Raw genomic sequence first — 18,758 nt, forward strand, 5'->3', positions numbered from 1 at the left:
AAATGCCCACAGTCCATGATGAGCCCTAAAATTATTTAAGTAACGCTTTTATTTTTTTTCCATTAAAAAAAACCCCCTAGTTTATAAACACACAACTTGACTTCATATTTTACCACATTTTCTTTATTTTTTTTCTTTACTCTGATGTAAACTAAGCTTCAACTTGTTTACATGAAAAATCCTATTGTGCAACACTTTCTTTAGTCTCATTGTTAATCTATTTTTTTTCTAAATTATTTTTTAAGTCCTAAAAAATATAGTTTCTTTGAAGAAAAAGTAAAATCCAGTTCATAGCCACCGATTCCACTTTTCCAGTGTAAACACAAAAAGAATGAGGGCACATCATTGTTTTGTTCATCTTTCATTTTGTGCTCAGCCTTCGGTCAACGTCAGTCATCACTAGTTTATCATCAGGGGTTGGTGCGTCAGAGGTCTGAGAACTGAAGCTCCTCCTCTGATGACCTCAAGCCGAATATATGTTCATCTTCTGTTCAACTCATAAACTCCTCTCCATGTGGGTCATAATCCTTCTACCGACGTCGGTACAGGATGTCCCAGGTGTCCCTCCACTTCAGTCCTTGCAGCTGGTGGGCTGACAGTTCAGGGCTTCCATAGGTTAGGGGACAGAAGGTGCGGTAGGTCAGGAAGATTGACAGCAACACAGCCAATGCACCCACACACAATGCACGCTGATGTGTCACGCTGCTGCAGATGCAAACAGAAACAAATATGAACAAAAGTTTTTAGATAAAAACATAAAACATGTCACATTTTCATGAAAATTCAACAGTGAGATCTAAAGCCTGACAAAGTGTGCTTCTATGTCTAACTGGCCCTTTCACACAACATAAAGCAGGTACAAGTTCAGACTGTTTGCAGTTCCATCCATATATTTCTGAACACACCTCTGACGCGGTGTATAGAAAATAGTGCAAAGAGTGTGTTGAATGCCCTAGTGCTGTGCTAGCCCAAAATCAAATCCAGTTTGGGATATTGTTTAAATGATGGTGCTTGGATGTGCACATTTTAGCTGTTGTTTGTTTCGAAGGCCACGTAAACACAGTGCAAAGTTACTATTCAACTACACCGCTTAAAAAGAAAAAAAAAAAAAATACAGAAAACGAATCAGCTCTCAATGGAGGGAAAAAAAAATAAATTAAAAAAAAAAAAAAAAAAAAAAAAAAAATCACACTGGATAATTACAGTGGTCCCTCGATTATTGCAGGTGTTACGTTCCAAAAATTACCACGATCGGTGAAATCTGCAAATTAGCCAACTTTATTTTTTACAATTATTATAGCTGTAAAACCCCTCACTACACTTTTCTTAGACAGGCATGAACATTTTTACACGTTTCTCTCTTGTTCAAACCGTCGTAGAAAAATAAGTCCAGCATTATAGAATGAAACCAAAGGCACCCGTGGATGCCTTTGACAGTGTAAAACGTTTCGTCGACATTGTTATGTTTGTTGGGGAGAAAACTTACAAACATACAATAGAGCACTTCAGAGTCACACTGCTAGTGATCAAAGATTTATGTAAATTTGACACGCTGAACACATTCTGTACTGGACAGGAGACATGGCACGAGATTGATTGACAGTGGTCTAGAGCCAATCAGGACGCAGAAGACAATGTGCTGTAAACAAACAAACAACATGGAAAATCACACCAAAAAAAAATCTGCGAAACAGCAAGGCCGCGAAAGGTGAACCAGGTTATAGCGAGGGACCACTGCATACTGATACTAGACCAGGTTTGTGTTGGATGCCACATCAATTGATAGATATGAAAATTATCAATCTACAAAGGGCTAAATTCAAAGACATCTTGAAAATCAAAGTGAAAAAAATAATGCTGTTGGATAAGTCATTTTGCTGAAATTTCACTGCAGTAACATAAAATGGTACTAGGCAGTTTGTATGGCTCCACATGCATGATGATGTAAAACCCCTCACTACACACTTTATACACTTTTCTCAGACAGGCATGAACATTTTCACACTTTTCTCTCTTGTTTAAATACTCTCAAAGTTCAAACCTTTGTAGAAAAATAAGCCCAGTATTATAGAATGAAACCAAAGGCACCCGCTTTTTTGACGGTGCAAAACGTTTCGTCGACATTGTTGTATTTGTTGGGGAGAAAACTTACAAACATACAGATTTATGGTAGTATCAGTCTTAACCCTTGTGTGGTGTTCGTATTTTTGTTACTCAGCCAGTGTTCATGGGTCTGGTGGACCCGCTAGAGTTTTGGCTTTCCAAATTAACACTATCAAACAATTTTATGTTAAATTACTCAACAGATGTTTACTTCATCCCAATTACAAGACATATGAACAGCAAACATGGTTAATTTTTTCCCTTTACCTTTGTTAGATCACATTTATGAATTAATGTGCTTCTCGTTTTTCTTTTATATAAAATGTTATAAATAAATCAGTTATAATCAAGTGGAGTGAGTGGAAAGACACAACACATTTACACATGAAAAAATAATTAATTGTTTAATTTTTCTTTTGAAAAAAACTGAACACGGATCTCACAGGCCCGAACACCATACAAGGGTTAAAAGGCCTGTCTCTGTTTCTGTCTAGTCAGAGACATTCACACCAGGGGCATGCTGGAAGTCATTTTGTAGCTCTACCACTGCTCATCTTATTTCTCCCTGCACAAAGCAGCAGATACCAGTGCTAATGATGGCTGTCCCGTTCTTCTTATCCTCTATTCCAGTAGTACTTACTTGGATTTGGTTTTTAGGGTTTTCCATTACCAGGTACTTAGCTTGGGTTCCAAGCAATTTCAGTCAAGATGAAAATGTGATGTCAGCAAGCTGCAGGCCACTGATTGGCCAGGGAGTGATGTCATTGAATGAGTTATGATAGTGACTTCTTCACAAGAATCGAAACCACCTTTTTTGAAAGCTGGCAAAAAGGGATATGGTTGCACATAAAATTTTGAGGTTTTCACAAGAATCTCATACAAATATTTCACACTAGAGCCTTGTTAGGAAATTTAAAATAGTGGAAGTGGATCGTCCTACTAAAATACAACCAACTTCTACTCAAGACAAAGCCACTAACTTTCAGCAGCTGTGGTAGAAAATGTCAGTCATCATAAGATAAAACAGGCAGTGGTTCTGTAGATGAATGAATGAATGAATGAATGAGAAAATGGCAATATTAATCCCAGTTTAGTTAAAACCCCATTTACAAAGTCCTAAAAACCACTCGCCGACTCTACTGGCAACTTCTAAGCAACCACTAAATAACAAAAATTTTAATATCCATTTTCTGGGTTGCATTAGGTCACCTTACCCAATGACTGGTAGTTGCCAGTGACTGACACGATTAAGGTGAAAATTTTAATTTAAATCAGGAAAAAGAAGAGTAGCTCACAAGAGGCTGATGAGCGTACCTGAGCAGGTGAGTGTGTGCATGCTCCAACAGAGCTGGACTTAGTAGGTACAAGTAGCAGAGTGCTGGCAGGTAGTGATACAGGAAAAGAGTTTTGTCCATAAGCAGGAAGGGAACAAAGTTCACCAACCAGCCGCCAACGCACACACATCCCAGACACACAAACTGGTCCCACACACCTGAAAAAAACCCAAAAAACCCCAAAAACCACACATTTAGTTAGAAATGGTACCATAACCCGAACAGACAGCTGAGGTTAGACTTAGTCTCTGATGCAAATATGTCAGTGCGGACCATCTTTCTGCAGACCCATCTGGCCTTCCAGATGGGTCTGCAGAAACTGTATTTGTGCTCTGATTCTTCCTGTTTTACTGTCAGAACTCAGTGTGTCCCTACGTACCATCAGGTACATCTTTCAAGCCTCGCCTCCTCCTCAACAAGTAGACAACTGCCAGCAGCTGATAGGCCAGCAGGCTGAGATTGGCCACACCCCATGACACCGGGTTACCAATTAGATGGATCTGAGCCTGAAACAGAAAAAGTGGATTACAGGGCTAAACAGGACAAAGCGTGTGTGTTACTCTGCGTGTGTGTGTCGTGTTTTTACATTGGTGGAGGAGTGCAGCCAGTATGCAATGTTGGTCTCCATGGTGATCCACTCTAATGGGGAGGAACTGTATTTGTGCTCCGACTCTTCCTGTTTTACTGTCAGCATCTTCCACTGCCAAGATATCAGATTTGTTTTATTTTACTCCTTTCTGTTTCTTTGCTAGTGTCACAGGAATAAATCTGATTGGACAGTGAGTTTTGAATTCAGGTTCATACTTGCAGTTCAACAAATTTTGCCCAGAAAGAAATTTTTCTATCAACGTCGATATGAGTTGGAGAGTGAAGCTCTGCCTCCCGTTCCTTCTGCTCCTGACCTGGACAAGATTGACAGTGTGCGTTGTGACCTCACTAAAGTAACATTGCAAAGCTACTGAGTGATAATAGTGAAGAAAGAAGAAGGTCAAGAGGAGGAGGAGGAGTTTAGTGGCCATACTGGTTCCATAGCGGTGCTCCTCCACTGTCCATTCCAAACTGCTGCTGTGAGCTTTGAACAGTTTGTCTGCTACAACCTCCAACTGACGGAAACCCCAGTCTGGAAGGGACACACCACTCAGCTGCATTCGCAAACACACACAGACACACACAAACAGGCTGTAATAACTTCATATTGTACAGGCATTCAGCTGAGACATATTCTGTCTGCACCTTGAGGACAGCTGAAGTGTTGACATGAATGAGTCGGACTTCAGATAGGATGGTCTTCCACACCTCTGACTCTGCCTCCCTGTTTGAAATGTCCTGACCACACAAACACACCAACAAACAGCAGGCTCAGTAAAAAGCATTTCAGCCACTGATTAGTATAAAGGTAAGAGGGGTTTCCATATTTGAGCAGCTCCTGTAGGTGTAATGTAAACATGGCCCTGTACTCTTGTGCATATCCTATCTACAAAACACTCTCATGAGTAGATAATTTCGGCTAATTAATCCATCCTTTAGTTGACAATCTTCCAATCTCACCATTTTCAAATTGTTTTACCAGCTAAAGTTACTAATTAAGAATTAATGTAACATAGCTAAGTTACAGCAAGCTACCTAATCTAAACTGTAATATTTTACTAACTTATAGTAATGTTTTGGCTTATGCTAGCTGGCTCACAGAGTCTGAGCTTGTGCATGTACTGCATACAAATACGAGCAAAAGAATGCTAAATGCAGTTCAATTAATGGCCGTGGGAGTCACTGACAACAATCTTTTTCTGGAAGTTCTTTTTCTAACTTCGCTCAGTGCTTCACTATAGACTCGCCTCGGCATGACCAACTACGGAAGCTCCAATGACACCACGTCTGTCTATGACAGACCTGTCGAGCCGTGCTTAGGGCTCCGCCCCCTCATTCTAACACGGCCGACCAGCCCCTCCTAACTCATTCTCGCTTTCTTCCCGTGAGAAACTACTTTGAGCTCCCTCAGCGTATCCAGTTCTCAGGCGTCCCGTGTAGGAGTACGTTGCCGAAGTTTTTCCAGTTCCAGTTTGGATCGTGCTGAGTAAGTCCTTCGAAAGAAGTGTACTTAGAGTTACACTGTGGAACAGCAATCACGTCAGGTGAGCTGTCCCAGCGGTTCCTGGTCTTAGTTAGCGAGGTAGCCGACATTGTGTAACTCGGGCTAACGCGTTACGGTGAGCTGTTCGTTCAGTGTCCGGCTAGCATTAACTTGTTAGCAGGCCACGAACCACATTAGCGTCTTACTAGCATTAGCTTGTTAGTCGACCTAGGGTTCAGTAAGCATTAAGTTGCTAACAATATTGGCTAGCGGAGTGCAGCTAACATGTCACAATGAGCTGACTCCAGCGGCGACTAGCTCGGATTTAACTCCCGCTGCTAGTCCTAGCTACGTACGAAGGCCAAAGAGGATGCACCCCGCCCGTGCCCCGCATCATGCGGTGCCACCATCTCGGGCAGGGACCCTCATCCAATGTGCATCATCTGTATGGGTGCCAAGCATGCTCAGGCTTCACTGGCGGACCCTCAGGGATGCCCACACTGTGTGTTGATGCCAGAGAAAGTCCTGGAAAGGAGGCTGAATGTAGCAGTAACGAACAGTCAGGTCCCCTGCCTGTCCACCGCTACTGCTACGAGTGATATCAGTCATTCGCGAGACTCCACAAGCTGGGCTGACATGATGGAAGAAGATTCACCGCTCCAGCCCCCATCGTTCAAGGTCCTCCTCAATCAAAACGTGAGCGAGCCAGGTGGCGAGGACACAGAGGGCGATGCCAAATCCGACCTCCTTGACCTAGAGGACAGGATGAGGAAGAGGAGGATGACTCTACCTTTCCTCCCCAGCAGTCCAGACACCGGTGGACAGCAATTTGTACAAGGTCTGCAAACGGGCTGCCAAGCTACGCATCCCATGGCCAGCCGCCCAGGATGCCGAAGGGGCAGAATGTCACCTGTATGACGGAAAGAGGCTCCCACCAGCCTTGCCACCATCGAAGCAGCTTTTGCCAGCAGTCCCGGCTTGCATGAAAGAAATTAGTTGCTATTGGTCAAGCTCTTTAAAAAGCAAGCTTCCGACCAAGGGCTGCTCTAAGCTTGAGATCCACAGGATGGGTGAACTGTGGCTGACCGAACCCCCAGCAGTGGAGCCTTCAGTGGCGTATCATCTTCACCGTAACTGCAGGGCAATCTCAGTCTCTTCTAGCATTTCTTTGCCTAACAATATGGATTGCCTCACGGCATCTATTTATCAAAGGATGTACAAATATGCTGCACAGTCAGTATGCTCGCTTAATGCAGTCACACTGCTATAAGCATATCAGGCAGAAATTCTGGAAGACATGGGCCGTCAGCTTGACTCGGGTTCCCCAAACCCAGCCCTCTGGGATGAAATCTACATGGTTAATGATCTCATTCTTCGCTCCTCCAGGGGAGCAGTCCAGGGGTGTGGCTATGTTATGGGCCTTGCAGTCTCGGGTGAAAGAGCCTTGTGGCTAAACCCGTCGGGCCTAGGGGATGCTCAGAAGGCTGAGGTCATGGATGCAGCCTATGACCCAACCAAGGGTCTCTTTGGCCCAGCCCTGGAGAGAATGAGAGAGACAAGCACCCACAGAAAGCAGGAGGGAGAAGCATTAAACCTCTGCTTACCCAGAAAACCTAACTCTCAGCCCCAGCAGGTGCCAAGGGCTGGTTTTGCTGCAGCAGCAGCTGTGAGAGGGAGACAGAGTGGGGTCAAAATGCAGAGAGGAGCAGGAGGCCTGCAGTCACCCACCAGGCAAAAGTAGAGAACCAAAGACCTTGGGGCAAGCATTCCTTTGCAGCAGCTGCTGCAAAGAACAAGCCGTCACACCCCGGAGAGGGGGAAAAGAAGCGGTCAGCCTAGCACACATGCAACGTTCTGTGTCACCCCTCTCTTCTCCCCCAAAGAGAAGGAAGATGTTAGAAGGGGTAACCAAATCACTCCAAGGTTCAGAATCTCCGCAAGTTTCCAGTTCACCAGGAGCACCCTCTCAGTCTTCTCCTCCAGTTCAGGGAGGACAGACTTGTGGACAAATGGCGCAGTGTCACCAAGCACTCCTAAGCACTCTGTCTGTGTCACCAAGCACTGCCCAGAGTCACCAGGCACTTCACTGTGTTTTGGGGGAAACAAAAGAAATAAAACGTAAATTCCTGCAGCCAGGCAGTTCGCCAAGGGCAGAATGTCCCCCCCAGTTTCAAAATAAAAACAAAAGAAAATCACTGCCATTTGTCTTTGTCACCAGCGGGGGGAGCTCACGCTCTACCCGAGGGGGACAGCTCCAAATCCTTCCGGGAGACAGGGGTGACGTCACACTACCGCGTCTTCAGGGGCCCGCTCTGAAGCGGTGGAGCGGTGGCGCGCATGTGCAGTTCATCCCTGAGCATCCCGGGCAGGCGATCAAAGACCACTGTGAGGTGGTAGTCAATCACCTCACGGAGCTCGGTTTCACAATCAACCTGGAAAAGAGCCACTTGGAACCTGTACAGTATACAAAGTATCTGGGGCTCAGAATAGACTCCATCTCTTATCGCATCGCACTTTCAGAGCGGAGGATCGCATCCTTCACTCACCGTCTTTCCTGCTTTCAGCTGGGGAAAGTCGTGCTGCGGGGGTACCTCTCGGGGCAGTATCATCCAGGGTGACACTGACCACAGATGCATCCCTGTCAGGTTGGGGTGTAACTATGATGGGCAGAGCAGTGAATGGCGTTTGGTCACAGAGACTTTCGCTGAATCACGTAAATGTGCTGCAGCTCCGCGCGGTGCTCCTAGCCTTACGGCATTTCCTGCCGTATCTCCGGGGACAACATGTTTTAGTGAAAACAGACAACTCCACTGTGTCTTTGTACAGGTATGGCAAATGGACACACTGTGGACTGGAGGACCTATTGTTAGAATTATTATTATTATTATTATTATATTGGCTGCCCTGGTGCTTATATCAACCACCAGGGCAGCACCCGTTCCCGGCAGCTACACAGGTTAGCCAGGGAAATAATTGCGTAGAGCAGCACATGGCTCCTCTCCCTTCGAGCAACTCACGTGCCAGGAATTATGAACAGGGGGGCGGACCTCCTGTCCAGAGGGAATCCACTGTTCGGAGAATGGAGGCTTCATCTACAGGTGGTGGAGCAGATTTGGCAGAGATACGGTTGGACTGCCGTAGATCCCTTCGCCTTACGAGAAAACACACATTGCCCTTTGTTTTTCTCCCTCTCTGTCAGACGCAGATGCGCTACTGGGCGTGGATGCGTGGGCCCATCCATGGCCAAAAACACTGCTGTATGCGTTCTCTCCCCTCAGCCTGATCTCCCCAACACTGAGCAGAGTGAGAGATCAGGGGCTGTCACTGATTTTAATAGCTCCACAGTGGCCATCCAAACACTGGATAGCAGGAATCATCCAGCTTCTGGTGGACGAGCCATGGCCACTCCCCATCCGCAGGGACCTTCTGTCTCAGGCGCGTGGGGAGATATAACATCCCCATCCAGACCAGGTTGCTCTATGGACCTGGCCCGTGAAAGGTGGAATTTGAAGGCGGCAGGCATGCCTCCGAAGGTTATTGAAACCATTCAAAATGCTAGAGCCTCCTCCACTCATTCCATTTACAGCAGTAAATGGCGTGTTTTTGAATAGTGGTGCTATGAAAAGCAGATAATCCCTTTTCAGTGTTCAATGGTGGAGCTGTTGTGTTTTCTTCAGGACTTGCTGGACAAAAGGAGAGCTTTTTCTATCATAAAGGCCTATTTGGCAGCTATTTCAGCCTGTCACATGGGGTTTGGTGATAAACCTGCCGGTCAGCACCCCCTTTGTATGTCGCTTCATGAGGGGGGTGTGTCGAACGCTCCCAGTCTCTAGACCACTGGTCCTTTATGGGATCTGTCAGTCGTTTAAGACGCACTCTCCCACCACCCCTTTGAGCCTATCGGGGCAGTAGGGTTGAAGTTTCTCTCTCTTAAAACCGCTCTGCTGTTGGCTCTAACCACAGCCAAGCGAGTTAGTGAATTACAGGCTTTGTCTATTCATCCTTAACACAGCATTTGTCTCTAAAGTGTTGGAAACATCATACAGGTGCTCTACAGTAGAGCTCCTGGCTTTTCACCCTCCTCCATTCTCCTCAGAGACAGAGCAGAGGCTGAACACTTTGTGCCCTGTGCAGGCCTTGGGGACTTATGTTGGCAGAACAGCCGGATTCAGGAAGTCGGATCAGCTGTTTGTTTCCTGGGCCTCCCCTCACAAGGGCAGGCCCTTATCACGCCAGAGGCTAGCTCATTGGATTGTAGAGGCCATAGCTCTGGCTTACACCTGTAAGGGCTTGCAGTCCCCCCCCGGGACTCCGAGCTTACTCCACTAGGGAATGTGGCCACATCCTGGGCTTTGTTCAGAGGTGTATCAGTCCAGGATATTTGTGCGGCAGCAAGCTGGGATGTTGCACAGTCATCCCTGGCTCAGGCAGTGCTGGATTCTGGTGCCTCAGGTTCGACCAGAGATCCTGGAGTAGTACTGGAGCGTAGCTTCGGGAGCTGACCCAATCCGGAAGTGGACCATATCTCCCATAGTGAAACAACGAGCAAAGTTAGAAAAAGAACGTTGGGTTACTTAACGTAATCCCTGGTTCTCTGATGACAGAGTGAGGCGTTTCACCAACACTTCCCTCCTTGCTTAGGCACGGACAGAGTGCTTAGGAGAAAGAAATCTGCTTGGAATAAGTTAGGAGGGGCTGGTTGGCCGTATTAGAATGAGGGGGCAGAGCCCTAAGCACGGCTCGACAGGTCTGTCATCGACAGACGTGGTGTCATTGGAGCTTCCGTAGTTGGTCACACCGAGGCGATTTCCATAGTGAAACACCTCACTGTGTTATCAAAGAACCAGGGATTACATTAAGTAAGCCAACATTATCCCATACTCTTTTAATTAAATGTGTGGGTGCACTCCTGTTAATTTAGACAGAGATCAGAAATCACATGCAGCACAAACTGTACTCACCACCCTCCACAGGTTCTGTGCCGGCATAGACACATTGAAGTCTATGTATCCAGAGACTTCCTGAGTGTGAGGGCTCATTGGAGCTGCTACGTCATGACTGAAACACAACCATTGTAACACTGAAATAAACCAGCTGATGGTAAACAGGCAGGGACACACAGAGCTGATGGAGAGGGGTCGACTACAACCCACAGAGGGCTATTTATTCAGTACAGAACTTCAAAGTACTTTTTTGACCTAACCATTTATTTCCAAAGAAACTTGAGATTAGTAACTTTTCTATTTACTCATTGCCTCTAAATGTTTCAAGTTTTGAGCTCCAGAGTTACTGAGACAACAGAGCCCTCAAAAATCAGGACATATCCTGAGTTGTTTACCTGTTAAGAAAACGTGACGTCATCCCATGAACCAGCTGGATGACATCACCGTGACGGACAGGTCGAGGAGGAGTGTCGACCACCAGCTGCTGCCTGACAGAGATATAGACAGTAGTTACACATGGGCCACGTCTCCATGTATAGCACTTGAAGAGAAATGTGATCTACCTGCCCGGATCTTTGATGATCCACCAGTTGTTGACATCTTTGAAGGGATAACAGGTGACCTGCTGCTGGTGAGAGCTGCCCCGCCCATTGTCATACCTGAATAAAAACAGGAAACATCATTAAATAAATCATGAAGTTGAACTGTAACTGGGATGCTTTTTGAAGCAGGTGCTTAGCTGCTGTGTTGGAAGCACCTGATTGGATAGTTGACTTTGTGAGAATGGAGCCAGCAGGGGATTGGCTGGGAGACAGAGCTTCTCAAAGTCACCTGACTCCCATAAGCCACTTCTAGAGGCTGACCCCGAGTGATCCTGGAGAGACCGCCCTACAACACAAAAATCAATCTATCAATCCGCTCCAGAATGTGATATTCCACTCTTTATACACCCCTTTGCATTTAATCATTAGTTATTATTAATCTCTGGCTCTCTTCTGCAGTGTTCCTTTCGTTTTGTTTCCCTTTCCCCACCCCCAACCCATCACAGGAGATATGAGCCTCTCCCTCAGCTTAATTCTGCTGGAGATTTCTTCCTGCTAAAAGGGACTTTAAACAGTTTTTATAAACTCTGAATCACAAACCATTTGAATTAAAATGTCAAAGGCAGCAGTGAGATCAGGAAGGACAAAGACTGAAACTTTATGTTAATTAATGCTGATCTTCAGGTTACTGATAACCTTAGTAAGACCTGCTTCTGTGCTGTGATTGGTTCTGAAAACTGCGGGGTATTTATCATAAATACAGTGAGATCAAAGATTTAGATTCACTTGTCGGTAAACAAACATTTCAAAACTTTCTAATCTGTTTTCTCTCAGGAAACAGGTCTATAATTACTAAGTGTAGCTGACAGTATTTACCTGCAGGCTGGCCTGGAAAGCAGAACTCATCAGCTGGTCATGTGGTCCGCTGCGGTTCAGGAAACTCAGGTGAACGTAGAACCAGAACACATAGAGCAGGACTGGAACCACCACCAGACACAGAACTCTATGTACACTTTGCACACACACATTCATCTGCACAAAGACATGCATGCAGGATCATTATGTTCTTAGAATCACATTTTTTCATATCATAAATATAAACTGTATGGAAACACTATAACACCCAAAAAAATACATAAATAAATGAAACACTCAGGCAATGCTTTTATTTTTTTTACATAGTGCTAAACTGCTATTATTAAAACATTGCAGACAAATACTTTTATGCACGTAATGTACTTAAATCCTGCCTCACTAGAAATACTATCTAATTCCTAAGGAAAACACTGCACCAGTTTGGAAAGTGTCCTTTTTGAAGCCTTTACATTTACAGAGAAGACCCTGCTCTATGTTAACTGTATTGGGAACACCGTTTTACAAAACCATGACTTTTTGGTACTAAAGATGACATGAAACTGGCAAATTAGTCCATAAAACACAACAAAAACAGTTCCTGAGAATGGATTTTGTGGAGCTGGGAACCATTTTTCAAAAGACACATGACATGGAGTATTCTTGAAAGTAGCAGCAGTCATAGCTGCAAAAGTAGCGTTTGCCAGCTAAATGCTGGATATGATACAATCAGGAAGTCTAGACTCACATGACTGATAGTTTTGTCTCCAATAAGCTTCCAGGTGTGCAGAGAAGCCACGACCAGCAGCAGCAGATATGAGAACAGACCCATGTACTTCACCCTACACCAATCACATTTTCACATTAACATTTGCATTTTAAACAACAGCACACGCTAGAGAGCAACAGGCCTTAAATCACTTTCTCACCCTACAGCCGCACCGCAGGAGACACCAGAGAGAATCAGCCAACTGTATCTGGACCAGGAGCTGAGGAGGAGAGAGTAACCATATGACGTCAGAGCAGAGAAAGGGTCTGTTTAAAACGGAAACAAACTGTTCAACTCAGTTTAGTTGTATTAACGTCGCACTAATTTAAAATAACATTTGCTTCAAGTTACATTAGACTGCAAGGTACAAACCCCACAGTATTAATGAGAGAATCCCGAGTAATCACATGATCCCCTATTAGCTAGCACTTGGCGAGAGTAGGGATTAAGAACTTCCTTTTAAGATAAAGAAACCTCCAGCAGCTACTTGTCTATGTTTGAGAGTGGGCCATAGAGTGAACACACTATACCACACAGCTCTCCTTAATAACAGCAACAGCTGAACATGTGAAAATACAAGTTTCAAAAAGATATTTTAAAAAATGGAAATTTTAACCACCAATTGCTAGTCTTGGTAGCCAGGGATCAGCCCGCCAGAGCCTCTGCAATTCCTGTGGGTTGTGGGCCTACAGGAGGATGGGCCCATGTCCTTTTTTCAGCTATGCCCAGCCAGGCCCCATGAACTAAAGCGTTGCCACCAGATGTTTGGCCTTAGGCACCCCCCGGGCCTGGCTCCAGGGTGGGGCCCCAGTAACCCTATCCCAGGCAGAGATAGTGCAAACTGTTCTCTTGATTGTATACTTATAGGGTTCTTTTGAGTCGGTCTTTGTCTGGTCCTCACCCAGGACCAATTTGCCATGGGCAACCCTGGGCAACCCTGCCAGGGGGCAAAAGCCCCCTGATAACATTGCCCTGATTTTGGGAAGGCTCTTAATGTTGTAGGGCTGTCTTGGTTGAAGTGCCTCTACAATGTTGCGTGGAGATCAGGGGCAGTACCTCCGGATTAGCAGACCAGGGTGGTGGTTTCCATTTTTAAGAAAGAGGACCGGAGGGTGTGTTCCAACTCTAGGGGAAAATCACACTCCTCAGCCTCCCTAGGAAAGTCTACGCCAGGGTGTTGGAAAGGAGAGTCCATCCGTTAGTTGAACCTCGGATACAGGAGGAACAATGCGGTTTTTGTCCTGGTCGTGGAACACTGGACCAGCTCTTTTACCCTCTCAAAGATACTTGAGGGTGGTTGGGAGTTTGCCCAACCAGTCTACATGTGTTTTATGCACTTGGAGAAGGCATTCGACCATGTCCCTTGGAGGGTTCTGTGGGGGGTACTCTGGGAGTATGGGGTGTCTGGCCCATTGCTACGAGCATTTGATTCCTTGCAAGAAGCTCGGTCCGCACAGCCGTCAATAAGTCAGATTAGTTTCCAGTGGGTGATGGACTCTGCCTGGGCTGCCCTTTGTCAACAATTCTTTTCGTTAATTTCATTAACAGAATTGTCCCACTGGGAGGAGGCAGACCCAGGGCACGCTGGAGAGATTATATCTCTCGGCTGGCCTGGGAACGCCTTGTGTTCCCCCAGACAAGCTGGTGGTGGCTAGGGAGAGGGAGGTCTGGGTTTCTCTGCTTAGGCTGCTGCCCCTGAGTCTAAGCCGCAGATAAGTGGAAGAAGAAGGATGGATGGAAATTTTAAGTAGGATTAGTCAAGACTAAAGCTGGTTTATGTGTATGTCCTACAGAAATGTAGGAGTAATTCAATATAACATGGCTAACTGTTGGATTTATTCTGCTAACAGCTTATCTGTGAAGTTTGTATTCCCGTTTTGATGAGTGAAATTGTAGTATTTTATTTGCACTAATTAGCAGACATGTGTATGTGTGTGATACATTCATTTCTACTGCATCTAAAACTACACAAAGTATAATTAATCCTTTGGTTTGAGAAAATCTGTTTTTAAGTTTCATTTTGGCTTTTGTGCCATTTTTGAAGCCAGAAATGACAACCTTTGACAACTAGAGAAGAGAGTTATCACCTACAAATGTTTTTTCTACAAGGCTGTTGATGTAATTTTTAATGCAGTTAAGTCAAACACTATAAAAACGAAGTCTGATTTTTGAACCACATGAGGAACTGCAGTTTTTGGCGCTTCCACATGGTTTAAAGTCCCTGAGTTAACCAAACTTGCTAGCATTAGCTGATAATTTAGCGCTCCACTTATTAATAAAAATAAGAAGGTGGCCACCATAAAACTATAACTGAGGGCTTCAAAACAAACCAGTGGGCAATATCACAGTGGCTACAGCCATCTTTAATTTACAGTCTACACTTTCTACACATGAGAAGAGAAATCTGAGACTAACCTGCTGGGTGCATTGTGGAAGCGCAGGTATGAGAAGAAAGCCAGGAGCACGAAGAAGATGAGGACAGACTCAAGTAACATGAAACGTGATTGGACAATCAGAGAGTTCTCTGGAACAGCAAAGATCCAAAGTCAGACTTGACTGAAAAGAGCAACCCGTCTGCATATTCACCGGGAAAGTATCACTTCACTGGTTTATAAAAAGCAGCAGCTAAAAGGCTTTTCAGCAGGAAGACGTTAACTCTTACTCAGCATGGACGCACTCACCCAGCAGCAACAGCACTGCAGCTCCCAGAGCAGACAGGTGGGAGAACTTCAACTCTAAAGTCAACAAGTAGACCAGAGGAACACAGAGAGCTCCACAAAGGGCCGGCAGAAGCCTCAGACTCCACACATTCACCGTGCTAGGATACTCTGCAAAACAAAACAAACACACACTAATTTTAAACAGACCAAAACCAAGTTAGACGGGAGGAAATATAGAAACTGGTTTCCAAAAAAAAAAAAAAAAAAAAAGAAGGCACACGCTGGTTTATATAGATTAACAAATTTTCTGGTTTAACCTCTAACTGGATGAAATCATTTTTGGGGATTTGTACCTGCTCCAATTCTGTTCCACACAAAGTTCCCATCAAAACCTCCCAGGTACGCTAAAACAGCAAAAGCAGAAGCACATGTTGGAGCAAAGTATAAATAAAGCTGTACACTCACAAAGGGCTGTGTTGGTATTTTAATAACCCACCTCCAAAGGCCAGGATCATATGACCGAGAGGTGGTCCGCTGTCATCAATGAAGAAAACCCTCTTCATGTAGAGAGACACAAACTGACCATAATACACCTCATCAAACCTGCACAACGGTCAAGGTATAAAAATCAGTTAATAACAGAATGAAGCTTGGTACGTAAGTTTGTATGTGGGTGTACATGATGTTCAGGTGTGTGAAACAGATCCACTCACACCACAGCATTGGGATAATTAAGATGGCTCAGCCTGGTCCAGAAGGCCAGCAAGGAGACCAGCACCAGAAGCAGGTCTACCTGGGCTGTCACCACCAGGGGGAGCTGTAGCATCTCTGACACACAGCTGTGACTGTAAAATAGGAACATATAACCTCTGATTAATAGTAATTAATTTATAACTAAAACAAAAAAAACCCCACCTCTTTACATCATTGAAATTGACTTCTCTATCATTCTTGCGCTATCTGCCCTTTCTGGAGGAAGATACAACACCCTGTCTGAGGTAAGAACAGGAAGTTTTAGTAAGTGACATTACAGGACTATTAATCCGTTACTTAAAACAGATGCGTCTGCTGTATCCGTACAGTTTATGGAGGGAGCCCTTGCTATCTAGAGCTACTACAGAGAGACAGACAACCAGTTTCACTCACACTTACGGCCAACTGCCAACACAGCAAACTCCACAACCTACTAGTGGAGCAGCACGTCTGAGGCAATAGTACTACCCACCACACCCTGGAGCCAGGCCCGGGAAAGGTGCCTAAGGGCAAACTTATTTTGCCATGATTCTCAAAACTGAGCTCAGCTGCATCCTGCTTCCACGGATCATCTGTTAGTTACTAAAACTGGATTGGGATCAACCTGTGGTAAATTCAGATGATTGGACTTGATTGGAAAGACACATGCCAGAGCACAATCCAAGCCATAAAGTCCAAGGAATTGTCTGTAGATCTCTGAAACAGGATTGCATCGCGGTACAGATCTGTAAAAAAAACTCTGCAGCATTGAAGGTCCCAACGAGCACAGTGACCTCCATTAACCTTAAACGAAGAACTTTAGAACCACCAGGACTCTTCCTAGAGCTTGCTGCCCAGTCATTCTGAACATTTAGAGTAGAAGGGCCTTAGTAAAGGAAGTGACCAAGACTGTGATAGTCACTCTCATAGAGCTCCAACATTGCCCTGTGGAGAGAGGAACCTTCTAAAAGAGAAATCATTTTTGCAGTATGAAAACAAAGTTCTCTGGTCTGATGAAACAAAGATTGAATTCTTTGGCCTAAATGCCAAGCATCACCTGGCCAATACCATCCTACAGTGAAGCATAGTGGTGGCAGCATCATGCTGTAGGGATGTTTGTCAACAGTAGGAACAGGGAGATGGGTCAGGGTTGGGGAAATGCATCAATATGCAGAGACATCCTTGATGATTACCTGCTCCAGAGTGCTCTGGACCTCTGACCTCTGGACCTTCTAACAGGATGACGACTCTAAGCACAGCCAAGATAACAAAGGAGTGGCTTTGGGACCACTTTGTCTTTGAGTGGCACAGCCAGTGCCCAGACTTGATCCCGAATGAACATCTCTGGAGAGATCTGAAAATGGATGTGCACCGACATTCCCCATCTAACCCGATGGAGCTTGAGAGGTTCTGCATAGAAAAGAGTTTCTATTATGGAGTACTGTTGTGTATAATTTTGAGGGGGGAAATGAATTTACCCCATTTTGGAACAAGACTACCTTTAAAAAATGTGGAAAAATGTGGAGACTTCCTGGATGCATTGTAGCCTTGTGATTGACAGGTGATATGTTCGGGGTGTATGCTCCCTCTTTCCCTATAGCACATGGGACAGGCTTAAATTCCTGGTCACAGGTCCAACTACTAGACTACCTAGTGTCAGTGGATAACTTAACACTCCACCCTCTTGTCCTAATTACGTTTTTTTTTTTTTTTTTTTTTTTTTTTTTTGTGAATGGCTACAAAAACCCAAACATGGCAGCAAGCAAATCACAATTGGCAAGTGAACAACAAATGGGTGACACCACAGTGGCTAAATCCATATTTTATATCAAGTTCGTAGCTTTAACACACACATTAGTGTGAGGTCAGTGTGGCAGTGTTCTAGTTTTTGCCCCTGTACACCCCCAGCACGAAGGTCTTTCAAGGAGTACAGCAATTGCAATTTTGTTAAAAACAATTAAAGGTTATATATAATCTGCACTTCAATCACAGCTTCTTTGCTTCAATCGTCCTGAAGCCTCAGTTCATAACACATTTCCTGGATGTCCCCTTCTCTAAAAAAAAAAAAAAAAAATCGCACACAGTATCCCTCAGCGTCCTGCCCCTGCTGCTGTTGCTCTGATCCGAAACAGCCTGACCTCACAGTGATGTGTTCACGTGTCTCTGAGTACGGGTCGGGATGTTGCAGCCCTCAGCTGCCTCTTTGTCACATTCTTTAATAAATATGTGCAGCTTCGCTTTAACGCCACGTTAGACGTTCTTCTACACATAAGAGCAATTAGCATTAGCATACTAGTCTCTAGCTAAGAGGCGCTAAAGCAGCAGCTGCCTTCCTCACTCCTCGTTTTCCTCCACACCGTGTATGTTACCTGTGGCCCAACAGGTTAAGCTCATCTGTTGCCGTCCGCTTCTTGCCGTTTCTCCCGGTGTATGCTTTGAACTCAAGAGGCGTATAAACGAAGTTTTATAGCAGCGGCCGTTCGAAGCTTCCGGTGATTGATTATACTGCACTACCATCGGTTCGCTCGGAGCTCCACTACATGGCCTGTGGCTGGCCGCTGAAGGAGCATTACAACGGCGTGTTTAGAAAACTAAAAGTTTTAGGAACGGGTCTTACATTTAATACTACTTTTAATATTAATAATTAATTAATACTAATAATTTCATCTGAAAATTAGCCCAGTCGAAAAATGTATAAACCACATGAAAGGGAGCAGTTTCAAATGTTCATCGCAGTCCACCTTGGACTGAC

General features: G+C 44.8%; 1 protein-coding gene and 1 pseudogene across 4 annotated transcripts; one reads left to right on the forward strand and one right to left on the reverse strand.

Annotated features, from left to right (window-relative positions):
• Nucleotides 1-51: 51 nt before the first annotated feature.
• pomt1 (protein-O-mannosyltransferase 1) lies at nt 52-18,697 on the reverse strand. 4 transcript variants are annotated; one of them, XM_085474673.1, is made up of 22 exons: nt 18,376-18,692; nt 17,506-17,600; nt 17,200-17,416; nt 15,988-16,119; nt 15,771-15,877; nt 15,628-15,678; nt 15,296-15,442; nt 15,030-15,138; nt 12,775-12,834; nt 12,594-12,687; nt 11,870-12,025; nt 11,209-11,339; nt 11,015-11,110; nt 10,847-10,939; nt 10,470-10,566; nt 4,671-4,763; nt 4,459-4,579; nt 4,242-4,339; nt 4,024-4,137; nt 3,817-3,943; nt 3,418-3,595; nt 52-705 (listed from the first exon to the last, which is right to left on the reverse strand). In XM_085474673.1, exons 4-22 carry the CDS (start codon nt 16,098-16,100, stop codon nt 531-533), a joined length of 2,160 nt encoding a protein of 719 aa, XP_085330799.1. In that variant the 5' UTR covers nt 16,101-16,119; nt 17,200-17,416; nt 17,506-17,600; nt 18,376-18,692; the 3' UTR covers nt 52-530. The 4 variants fall into 4 exon arrangements, with proteins under 4 accessions (XP_085330799.1, XP_085330801.1, XP_085330798.1 ...); XM_085474675.1 differs by lacking the exon at nt 17,506-17,600; XM_085474672.1 differs by lacking the exons at nt 17,200-17,416; nt 17,506-17,600.
• Nucleotides 5,279-6,962, forward strand: LOC146696545 (uncharacterized; annotated as a pseudogene).
• Nucleotides 18,698-18,758: the final 61 nt, after the last annotated feature.

This window comes from Copadichromis virginalis, linkage group LG12, assembly GCF_057382275.1.
Source record: "Copadichromis virginalis isolate Kocher_CV1m ecotype Utaka linkage group LG12, C_Virginalis_male_GT1.1, whole genome shotgun sequence".
NCBI lineage: Eukaryota > Metazoa > Chordata > Actinopteri > Cichliformes > Cichlidae > Copadichromis > Copadichromis virginalis.